General features: G+C 51.6%; 1 protein-coding gene across 1 annotated transcript in view; it reads right to left on the bottom strand.

The window, feature by feature from the left end:
• Nucleotides 1–12,355, bottom strand: part of CCDC12 (coiled-coil domain containing 12) — a 44,251-nt gene that overhangs the window by 8,799 nt on the left and 23,097 nt on the right. Inside the window, exon 2 of the mRNA XM_009880520.1 lies at nucleotides 8,425–8,495. Coding sequence (XP_009878822.1) covers nucleotides 8,425–8,495 — 71 coding nt within the window. The remainder of the gene's footprint in view (nucleotides 1–8,424; nucleotides 8,496–12,355) is intronic.

Here is a 12,355-nt window from a genome sequence, read left to right on the forward strand (position 1 = left end):
TCTACTCAGGCCCGGAGCTCCTCACCAGGGACGAAGAAGAAATGTCAGCTTTTCTTTGAAGCAGGCGGGTTGGAAACGGCACGCACGGCATGCGGGGTATGCACAGAATGCGAAGAGCTATCTCGCTGCAAAACACGGGACACTCAAAGCTGTCTGCAGAGTTGTTTTGTTGGGTTTTTTTTTTGCTTTCCTCCTCCAGCCCCAAGGGTTTATGGAGCAAACACCGATTTTACCATTGCTAAATGGATCATTCTAAGCCTTCTGGTGAAGCGTCCGCATGCTGATGTCCTCGCATCAGGAGCACGGGGAATGGGTTTGCCAAGAAACCCCCTAAAAGCGATTTCTTCAGATTGTCACAGTGTCCCCATTCCCGTAGTTACTATCACAGAACAGTCATTTGGAGCTGCACCAACTACAAAGGGCTACGGAGATGATGAGGGGACTGGAGCATCTTTCTGATGAGGAAAGGCTGAGGGACGTGGGGCTTTTGAGTCTGGAGGAGAGAAGACTGAGGGGGGATCTTATCAACGCTGATCAATCCTTCAAGGGAGGGTGCCAGGGGGATGGGAACAGTCTTTTTCCAGTGGTGCCCAGTGACAGGACAAGAGGGAACGGGCCCAAACGTGACCATAGGCAGTTCCATCTGAACCTGAGTAGGGCCTTCTCTGCTGTGAGGGCGGCAGAGCAGTGGCACAGGCTGCCCAGAGAGGTGGGGGAGTCTCCCCCTCTGGAGCCATTCCAAACCCGCCTGGACGCCGTCCTGTGCCACCGCTGGAGGTGCCCCTGCTCTGGCGGGGGGTGGCACTGGGGGAGCTCCAGAGGGCCCTTCCAGCCCTCACCATTCCGGGATTCTGGGATTTGGTGACTATGCTTCAAAAGCATCTTCCTATCTTTACCTCGCTGAGGGCCAAGGAAAGCGGGTTAGGACATCTCGATACAGTTTTCTTAGTGCTTCTGGAGGTGAGAGAGGCAAACAGACCTCGGCAGGAGTCCAGCAGCATTTGCAGACCCTGGTTACTCTGCCCAGGACCAAAAGAGGGTGTCCTCCACAGCTCCTCACCTCTCGGTCTCCCCCGAGTTTCGAGCCCTTCACGCTGCTCTGCTTAAATGTCTCTGGGGCTCCTCAGTGTCAGCTCCAGGCACCTGATGAAGCGAGGAAAAAATAAAAGATGCTTCCTCTGTTGCATCACCTAAAGTGGTTTCCAACACCCAGGTCCCAGACAACTGTTTTTGAAGCGCCACAGTAGAGCCTTTCCCATTCTTTGGAAGCAGCTTAGGGAAATCCTGGGTGTCCTCAGCCCTATCTCAGCCACTTCAGGCCATTTCTTTTCCAAAGCCCTGGAGAAATACCATCTGGTTTGAGAATTTGCTGCCCTTTGACCTTCCCAAGCTGCTCCAGAGCCCCTGTTTTCAGAACCTTCCATTTTTGCGACAGCAACTCCAATCTCCTTGAAACCAAATATCCTGGGCAACCATTTCCACATTGCCCTTTAAAGAGCAACCAGTGCAAGAATTTATTTCTCTGCATCTCCAAAATTCACTTACTCCTGAGCGGTCCTGGGAAGCCACGCTCAAACGTGCAAAGAAATTACTGCTCCAGAAGATACAAAGGTCTCAAATCCTTGAAGGATTGGTGGTTTGGTGGACCCTCTGCTTCACCATGTGCTCCAGGAGGGTGAGAAGGTTTGAAGGAGTGGGGACAAGGCAGTAAGACAACGAAAGACAGCAAAGCAGGAGACTTCAGCAGCAATCCAGGAGGTTTGGAGGCCAAGTTGCAGAGAGCTGCAAGGACAGGCTGGGAAAGTTGGGGGTGTTCAGCCTGGAGAAGAGAAGGCTCCAGGGAGACCTTAGAGCCCCTTCCAGTACCTAAAGAGGCTACAGGAAAGATGGGGACAAACTTTTTCGGAGGTTTGGAGCCCAAGTTGGATGGATCTGGGCTCTGGCCAAGTTCCTGAAGAACCTGAAAGGAGCAGGGACGCTGGGGTACCTGCAGGACCGTGTGGTGAAGGTGTCCCCTGGGGCGGCACTCAGATGCTCTTCAGTGGCAGTAAACACTTCTCCTCAAAGCGCCTCTTCCCTTTTCTGTTTCCAATTGCAAACCACAGAGCAGAAGTCCTTTTCAAGCTGCTTCTACAGGTCCCTTAAATTTGTTGCTGGGGAAAATTCACCGTACAGTGAGCTTAACCCACTGAGAGGCTTAAACTTTTGCCTACCTCCTGCACACCCCATGGGAAGAACCAGATTAAGAGCATCTGGGCAGAGATTGCAGGCTTGGATTCTTGCACCCTCTTTGTTCCCCTCGGTCCTCGTCCCGTCTACCCCCCGACCTGCTGCACTTCTCTGACACGTCACCGAGCACATGCAGGGTGCTGCGTGATCACCCATGGATGCTGAGGGAACGCTACAGCGTTGTCACCCTCTGGGGGCACCGCGAGACGTGCTATACAACACTCAGCAATCCTGGCATGGACTTAATTTCAAAACCCCCCCCCCTCTTTTTTTTTGGCACTTTGCATTCCTACCCAGCTTGGCCCCTTGCAGACAGCTTTGACATCCCGGGCTCCATCCCCAGCAGCGTGGCCAGCAGGGCGAGGGGGGATTGTGCCCCTCTGCTGTGCTCTGCTCTGGGGAGACCCCCCTGCAGTGCCGCCTCCAGCTCGGGGGCCCCCAACATAGGAAAGACGTGGACCTGGTGGAGCGGGGCCAGAGGAGGCCCCGGAGATGCTGGGAGGGCTGGAGCCCCTCTGCTGGGAGGGCAGGCTGGGAGAGTTGGGGGGGTTCAGCCTGGAGAAGAGAAGGCCAAAAAGGGGAGACCTCAGAGCCCCTTCCAGTGCCTGAAGGGGCTCCAGGAGAGCTGGGGAGGGACTCTGGATCAGGGAGGGGAGTGATGGGACGAGGGGGAACGGTTTTACACTGAAAGAGGGGAGATTGAGATGACATATTGGGAAGAAATCCTTTCCTGTGAGGGTGGTGAGCTCCTGGGGAAGGTTGCCCTGAGAAGCTGTGGCTGCCCCATCCCTGGAGGTGTTCAAGGCCAGTTTGGACGGGGCTTGGAGCAACCTGATCTACTTGAAGATGTCCCTGGCCCAGGGCAGGGGGATTGGACTTGATGGCCTTTAAAAGGTCCCTTCCCACCCAAACTATTCTACAATTCTATGACATCTGCTCTTTGCACCACCTACTGCTGCAGTGTTTCTGGAAGCTGGGCTGGCTCAAAAGCCAGGTCCATACATCTCCAGGCTGCCCCATTGCGCACAGTGACCTTTCCAGCAACCAAGATACCCAATGAGATGATCTGCATCTGCTCCAAAACCAAGAAATGACTTTCACGTCCCAAGCACAGACTGCGCTAGTCAACGCTGTCCTCACACCCTCTTGCAGTAGCATAGAGACGTCTCTAACACAGAGGTCCAGAGCCGTTGTTTGATCAAGAGGGCAAAGTCATTGCCGTCATTCCTGGATTTCTCGCCCAAGGCAGAAAAGGAGCGAGCAACAAGCAGAGACTCATCAGCACCCACCCTCCGAGAAGCCATCTCTTTTCGCTGGGAGAGGGCTGCTCCTGCTCAAATAGCTGAGCATGTCGGAGCACGTCCTCCTTCCCGAGCGGCTGCCGAAAGGCACTCGAGGAATGCCAAAAAACCAAACGCCTCTGTTACACCGCAGGCCCCCAAAACTTGCCGAGGCAGCCAGTTTCTCAGGACGTGCTTCTTGGGGGAGCACGGATGGGGAGAGACGTATCCCCGGGTGTTGCAGGAGGACGGCTGCAAGAGAAACTCTTCAAATGCAAGCAGGTGCCACGAGGCCGTCTGGCCTCCCACGCTGGAGGCTGAGTGCTTTCCAGGCAGACATGAGCAACTTCAACATCAGTAAATACAACCGGGACAAGACCCATGCTCGATCTGCAGCACAGGACCCAGGCAGCACCCAGCCATGTTTCTCAGCACGCTGGCGCAAGAACGTGCTTTGTCCACGCTCTTATGGGGTCTCCCCAGCTTCTTCAGCTGCTGGTGGGTCCAAAACGATCTGCCACCCTCGAGGCTCAAGCCAAAAAGAGGTCCTGAAGGTACCTTGGTAGCTCCTGGATGACCACAGGACCTTGACATCCCCCTAGCTGGCCTCAAAACAGTACTGAGCATGACTTTGCTGCAGCTCTGCTCTTCAATCACCATTTTCACATCCACTGTCTCAGCACAGAGCCAACACAAAGAGCAAAAAGATGCTCCAGGTAAGCTCAGGGTTACGTACCGCCTCGTCCCCTCACACCACCCCAAGAGCTCTCCCACAGGCAGGTTAGATGGAGGTCTAAGCACCCAAAAATCAACACCCAAACCGCTGAGGTTGGGTTGGTTACAGCAGGGATGCGACCCCAGCAACAACTACTGAAAGAGCGTGGACTGCTGCGAAGATGCTGAGAACTCACAAGGGTTGGGTAGGAGGAACCGGGGTTTCTCTTTCGGGTGCTCACCCTTCCACCCTGCCACTGGGGGACGGGCAGAGGGACACCCAGCCTGTCCAAGGCAAAGCCAGGCTCACCAGGCACCCGTTGAACACATCAGCAGCCTCTGTTAGGAGGGTGCTGCCAGGTTTTGGACCACCCGAAGCTCCATAGGGTCTTCCCTGTGAAAGCAGATCATCTCCCAGATATCTCCTCCAGAGATGGGCACAGCTCTAACCAGAGGGAAGGTCCACAGCATCCTCACAGCTCTGGAGGGGAGACAGCATCAAAATGGGGACATGCATCTTCAAGAAGGAACCTAGATCCTGCCAGGTCCTCAATTTCCTCACCCAGTACCCCACCGGTTACCAGCCAGGTGGATTCAGCCATCTAAACTCCTGTTCTCCCTTCTCCAGCGCCCAGCAAAAGGTGCTGCGCTCCAGCTTTGTCCCTGCCCACCTCCTCCTGCCGTGGGCCAAGAACTTCCCCGCCGGAGGGGACATGCTTTCGGTCCCTGGGGTGGCGATGGAGCCTGGCTCATCGCATGGCGTCCATCAGGACAAGCCACCAGTGGTTAACAGGTTCAGCCTTCCACAAAGGACATCGATCAAACACACCACGTGCTCTCAGCTCAGCCTACACATAAATACCGCTCTCTCCCATATTTCAGTATAATTTTTTTCATGTTTTCTGTTTTTTTAAAACTCTTCAGTAAGGTCTCCACGCTCCAGGTTATAAGGAATCTCCACAGCAGTTATCCTCGCTGCCGTCTTGGCTGTGCAGCCACGATAAAGCCATCACTGAGCAAACTCACTGCTGTATTTTTTTTTTTTTTTGTGCAGAGATGAAAAAGAAAAAAAAAAAAAAAAAGTGGTTTTGACCTGCCCCGTGACATTCTTCCCACAGCGAGGGGAGAGATCGCGTTTCCCAACCCCTGCCTCCCCCAGCTCCTCCCAGAAATTCATCTCTGCAAGCGGCACGGCAACGGAGCTGTAATTTTAAAGGATGACTAAGTGTCGAAACACCAGCAGCTGATTAACAGCAGCTCGCTGAAGCTTAATTTTGAGTTAAGCTGAACAGTTGAAGATGTTTTTTTTTTCTCCCCTCCTTCCCCAAGCCCTACCTTGGCTTTTTATTTACACTTTTAACACACTCCACCCCGACGAGCTCCGCTTGCAGAACTGCAGCCCAACTTCAAAGCTGGACACCTCTGCGGGGCGGCAATGCCAATCTCCAGCCCCGTCGCGGCTTTACGCGGCTTTGCAGATCCCCGAGTCCCAAACCCATCGCTTTTCCCCCCGTGGGAACGGGGCGGAAGGGCGAAAGTCCACCCACACCCTGTTCCTTGCAAAGGCGGATCGCAGGCTGCGCCGCGGCGGGAGGTGTTTCCTGGTCAGCGGGTTAAGCATAACCAGTTAAAATTTATTAAAAAAAAAAAGAAAAAGAAAAAACAGGCCAAGCTCTTTGCAATTACAGATATAAACTCCCCCGAGAGCTCAGATCGGAGATAGCCTGAGCTGAAATTGCTGCGAGCGTATCATGGTTTTCGCAGAGGGCTTCGTCAGCACTTGTTCCTGCGGTGGTAGCTCGCAGCGTGAAAGATAAAAACAAGAAAAAAAAAATTAAAAAATAAAATAAAATAAAAGGGGGGTGGGGAGGTTTGAGTCAATTAGAAAAAAAAACAGGAAGCTGCCAAAAAGCGTGTCGTCACATCGGCAGCAAGAAAATATTAGTAAAGCCGGCGCCCGTCGGTTCCGTCCTTCCTACACAGGGTATAAAGGACGGTGTCGGGCACGGGCTGGCGCAGGAGGTGCAGGGATGGAGGTGGAAGCAGCCTGCAGCGAAAGCCCTGTGTGCTGCCCCGCTTTTCAGGGCGGTCAGAGCACCTAAACCCTGCACGTAGGCCACGGGATTATTTATTGAACCGCTAGATTTCCCCTCCCCGCGTGGCGCTGTCGGCGGTTTTCAGCTTGAGAAAGCAGCGCAGCTCTTGAGGCACTTGTTTAGGTGAGAGCGGTTTGCAGGGAAGGCAGATTTCAGTTACCAGGACCCCTCGTTTCCTAAATTTGGGGTAAACACCAGCAGGTTATCTTGGCTTACCTTTTGCCACCAGCCAACGGGGTATTAGCGCACAGCAGTTCCCTTTTTCAAAGGGCTGAGCAAGTTCAGCTACGCTATCGGGAAATTAAAATCTAAGACAAAATCAAGTTATGGGCTCGCCAGATCTTGTTAAAAACTCACGTCCAATTCCAGCAAGAGAAAAAGGACATTCAATAAGTCAAGCACAAGCTTAGAAGCATCTCAGTCAAATTCGTGATTCAAACATTTCCTGCAGAGCACATCTTGCTCTAATTTGCCTTGCAAAGTTACGTTTAGATCCCGATAAAACATGCCGTAGTTGGAGAGGCGGACAAAGAGCTACAGAATCCTGTGGCGGGAAGGGGGGAAGAAAAAAGAAAAAAAGAAAAAAAAAAAATCGATCTGGAAAGCAAACTTTTCGCCCCAAAAGCTGCCTCCCCAAAGGCGTCGCTCCCACCTACTTCGGAAGGAGCCCCGTGCCCACATCTGTGGGGAGTTTCCCGCATGGGTACAAAGCCAGAGGGAGCCGGGAGTTCCTGCTCAACACCTTTGCTCTCTAAGTACAACCCAGGTGAAGTTTCGAGGGCATCACTCGCAGGCAGGGGAAGGCTTTTTGCCGAACCTGCCCCAAATTGAGAGCTCATGAAGGAGCACTCGTGGAAAAAGTGATGTGCCAACTTGACAGCAGTGACGCCAAGGGCTCGGCATGAAAACCACATCGCCTCTGATACGCTCCAGGCTGCTCAGCGGTGGTTAAAAAGAAGCAAACCTCAGCCTGAAAGTTAGTCGGGGTAGAAAAAAGGAAGATAGTTTTTTGGTTGTTTTTTTTTTTCCTTCAGAGTTTTAGCGGCCCAATTCAGAATTCCAGTTTGGGAGCAGGAGTGCATCGCCGCTAGCCCAACGACGTCAGCTCATCGCGTGGTAAGGACAGCCCAGGCCTGATGCTCCTCGTCAGCGGGCCACCGCACGCTGCATCACCTCGCCACGCAGCGTATCGAGTGGCAGGGCTGGAAAGCAAGAGCTGTTTATTCATTATTCATCATCATTTCCAAGATCTCTAGCTCCCGTTTCAGCCTTTTCCGGCCCGAAACCCAACCACAGCGCCTACAAAGTTCAGCCCGGGTGATGGTTCTCAAGAACCTCTCCCAACCCCAAATCCAGGCTGTTCTCAAGAAGGGATGAGTTTTCTTCTGGGAGTTATTCCCAAGAAGCCGCGAGGATTTTGCTCTATATTCTTAGCAGAGCACATGGGCTCATGTGCAGCAGCATCTCTGATGCACACCTCCCACAGTGGAGGTTTCTAACCGGTAAAGCGATGAGAAAAAGTCACGTCCCGCATCTTCAAACCCAATTTCACCCCCCACATACTTCCCCCCCATCATCTCCAAAGGAGACCCAACAGCGTTTTTACCGGCAGGAAACCAACTGCACAGTCAGCTGGTCCTGCCAGGAGCGACACCCCGCCTGGGGTTAGTTTTGTGCTCACATTTTCCGGTGACAAGAGAGAACAGCGGTGAGCCACAGTTAAAACAGCCACGTGTACCCGGCGGCCCTCCGTTCACGAGAAAAAAAAAAAAAAGAAAAAAAAAAAAGGAAAATAATAACCCGCAGTTAAAACGACGCAGGTGCAGGGGACAGAGATGCAGCAACAGCTGTAGAATTCAAGGGAGCCTAAATGCTCCCAAAGCCTCTGATGGTACCACCTTCCCCCTGCAACCCCCAGAAACGCTGCAAGTCAGCTTTTCCTCTTTATTCCCCCACCTCAGATCAAACTCACACTTAAAAAAATAAAATAAAATAAAAAATAAGTTGCACATTGGAAGCCCAGGAAAGATCCTACTTAGCAAACACGAGAGCGGCGTCTGAACAATACATACAAGAGAGACGAGCGGGAATAAATAAATCATTACTTGTGCTTGGCGGTCTCCTCTTCGTCATCTTCTCTGAACTGCTTGTTCTCACGTTCGCCGCCGTCCTTATTCTGAAAGAAGGAGAAGTTGATCTGTCAGGCCGTGGCCTCTCTGGAAACACCAGATAGCAAACAGCAGCCCAGAAACCCTCCCGGAGGGCACGGGGCAAACAGCGACACACGGTTTGAACCGACTTTTAACTTACGACACCTTTAAATTAAGCCTGTTTTCCTTTTTTGCCCTTTAGTATCCCGCTTGTACAGATAGCACGATAAATACACGTGAGAGCGGGCAAGAAAAATTTAAATTTACCAGCTCGGCGCTGATATTCCCCTTATTACTGGTAACTGCATCAATTCAGAGATCAAACAGCGAGTTGCCACCAGTGAGAGAGTGCGGAAACCTCGTCCTGTGTTTGAATTACCGCCTCGTGTTAAACGAGGGAGGGAAGCAAAAGGGCACCGAGTAAAACAGAGGGCTGCCGGCAGCCACGAACGCCTTCACCGCAGCACTGCGGCAGGGACCTGAAGTTAAATCCCGCGCTACCAGCTCCAGAAGAAAGGATGGATGATGGGATATTCTCACATTGCTCGAAGGGAACTATAGGCAGAGAGAAGAGACGATAAAAGTTTAGGAAGGGAGCGAGCCCGCGCAGCAGATCGCCTGCAAAAGTCCAGGGAGCTCACGCCTGAGGGCTTCCCACAGGTCCCTTTTCTTTCTCCTGAGTAATCATTTCGGACGTTTTAAGAGATTGCGAAACAAGCCGGTGGAAATCAAGCAACAATCAGCACAACAAAGGGTATGATTTCAGCTCCATGAAACGCCGGGCAGTACCATAAATCAAATTTCTCTTTAACAGGGTGTTCCCGTACTGTAAAGAGACTCATTTTGCATCACCCAGACACTGGCACTAACAGCTTATTAGTCGAGTTACCAATTCCATTTAATATCCAGACAGGCACAGATATCGAGCGGTAACAATAACGAGCTGGAAAGGGGGGTTTTGTTTGGTTCTCACACTTATTAACTAATTTCATTCAACCACCGAGCAAAGTATGCTCCGTGGCAAACACATCTGCCCTTCTTTAGCAGAGTATATTGTTATGGCAAGCGCAACGAATGAACGACTTCCTCGGAAGCCGTCGCTTTTCTGAGTGAACTCCCCCCCGTCATCCTCCAAATAAAAACCAAAACGCGGCAGCCCTAACAGGCGGCAGATTAAGTCCGTATTTCCTCGAGCGTGGCCGGTTCCAGCAGGAGTATTACCCAAGTTAAGAGGTAATAAATACACAGCATTTGTAATATCTGGCTACGATTCACGGGGCCACAAAGGCACGGGGGCTGTTGTGCCAACATTCGTCTCTGCCTTTCAACGGGAACAGCTCAGACACCAGAGAAATTATTTTCAAAAAATGTCCTTTCATCGCACCGCGAAGGTTACCGACCCTTTTCACCCGCTTCAAAGAGACGAAGCCCTCTAAGTCAGTCTGTTCACAGTCTTGTTTTCAACCCTGAAATAGAATCGCATCTCACTTTGGAAAATCTGGTTATAACCAGAACACGACCAACATCACTTTCAGATCAGAAAATACTTTGATTAGTTAACTTGCTCTGTTAAAAGCTTCGCTGGAAAGTTAGGACATCTAATAGCCAACTTCAGGGTACCAAAATGATTTACCAGCTAAACTTATTCCTAAGCTCTGAAAGGACCAGAAAGGTTTCCCTGGTGAACAGCTTACTTATCACGTGTATCCTGACGATACGAATTTTAAAAGTCTATTCTGCGACCTGGGTTAAAAATTAGATTACGTGCAAACAGGGAGGCGAGCCAGGAAACGGCTCCGTTCCGGCTCAGGCTCATCGGCGACTGGAGTTGTTCAGGTTCAGCTCCTGATCAAAGGGCGAGAAAAATGGTCTTGTCTTTTTAGAAGGAAAAAAAAAAAAAAAAGAAAAAAAATCACTCCTAAACCCAATATTTAATCTCCCTGTTTGTGATTTTATTTTTAATTTTAAGTCCGTAGTAACCGTGGGATATTTGCACAGAAATTTCTTGCTCAATAAAGAGGTTGACTCGCACGAGCATGCACAGCCTGCTGTAACCTGGTGTGAGCTCAGCGCTAGGGAATATTTAGACACCCTTCAGTCCACATTATTTAAAGTTGTGGGAAGTACCTTCTTGCACTCTCGAGTCCTTTCTCATTCCTTTCATCTCTTCGTACTTTTAGCGCACGCGTGTCAAGCCTGCATTCCCCTCATTCTTGCTAGAATTTTATCCAGGAGGGCTATAACCAGGTTCAGAAATCCTAAAGATATATTTGGCAAGAAAATATTCACTTAAGCCGTGGCTGTTCTTCTTCCCCCCTCAAGCCTGTACTCTTTGCAGCGTTGCAAATCTTTCTTTCCCCCTCCCCGTACGCTGAAATAATTTCTTTTTGAAATCCCACCGCTCTGCCAGGGCTCTCCCCAAATCCCCAATTCCGATTTATTCCCCATTAACCACCCGAATATTTTCTCAAGTCTCGGTGATATTCCTAGAAAAATCGAGCGCACCACCAGCAAACGCAACTTCACGTCCCGGTAGTGCCTTCGACCAGGGAGTTTTTCTTCGCTACGTCTCTTCTCGTAGCACCTTCTCGGACGCTGAGGAACTGCCTTTCGGCAACGCGAGAACGGGTGCGAGAGTCTTCCCGAGGATGTCTTGAGCTGGAAAGAACGAGATACGGTCCCCTCCTGTGCTTCAGAAGAAGGGAACAGAGGACAATGAGGATTGCAGCACAGTTCAAGGGGAGGGAGTAACTGCACATAACCACTTCCAGCCTGCTCATCACCACCACGAATGCCCTCGAAATTATACTCCCTGCCATCATCCGCCGCTAATCAGGATCCACCAGCGTGCAAGTGGAACACAAACGAGGTCTGAAATGGATGTCTGAAGTCAGGCTTTCCCCCATCACCACCCCCACCACAAGAAATTAGTGCTGGTTCCCCGTTTGCAAAACAGTCTGTAAACAAGATTTCGGTTTGGCGAGCAGAGTGACGCAAACCTTCAGCCACGGGGCAGAGGCGACACGTGGCCAAGAGGCCATAAACCTCCAGCGGCGGCAGGATCGCTCGCAGCCCTGCAAAGAGACAGCTCCTCGCCGACTGAAAAAAAAAACCCCAAAAAGAGGGTTTCTAAAGCAATATTTGATGGATGCAGCAGAGGAGGATCGCTGCTCCTCTATCCCCGAGCTTTTTCGCTTGCATTTCCGCCCGCGGCCAGCACACGTTCCCTACCCACAGCTTACCACGAGGGCTTCCTGCGCTTGAACTCACACGAGCTGAAAAAAGGGGCCGAGCGATAAGACGACAGCGGCTTACTCGAGGCGCTGCGTGGAGGGAGCCGGCCCGGGTTTCTAAATATACATAGAAATCGCAGCTGATTTAAAGCGCTTCTGGACAGTTTTACGCCGGAGAAGGCAGCAAGCGGGGTGCACGGTTAGCAGCACCCAGCCAGGCTGCAGAGAAGATCCCTCCTCTGCTTTCCACGCTTCCTCCCCCCAAAATGCCGGGGTTTCCCGCTGTGTAAGAGCTGAACTTTAAATTACTCTGGCAGAAAGAGGCAATCAGAGCGTCTGCAGCCTTAGAGCCCGACCGTGCCCAACGGCAGCAGGACACAGAAAGGAAAGGACTGATTCGGTGCTCGCAGCAGCTTGATCTGTGAGATCCCCTAACAGATTTAATTTATTCCCCACTACCACCATAATATTTTCCGTGAACACCAGAGATGAAGCCCACTGCTTGGCAATGCCCATAGCTTTGGCTCACAATAGAAAAGCTTTCACAGCATCCCAGACTGGTGAGGGTTGGAAGGGCCCTCTGGAGCGCCCCCAGTGCCACCCCCTGCCAGAGCAGGGGCACCTCCAGCAGTGGCACAGGACGGCGTCCAGGC

The sequence above is a fragment of the Charadrius vociferus genome, unplaced genomic scaffold, assembly GCF_000708025.1.
Source record: "Charadrius vociferus isolate BGI_N301 unplaced genomic scaffold, ASM70802v2 scaffold12, whole genome shotgun sequence".
Lineage (NCBI taxonomy): Eukaryota > Metazoa > Chordata > Aves > Charadriiformes > Charadriidae > Charadrius > Charadrius vociferus.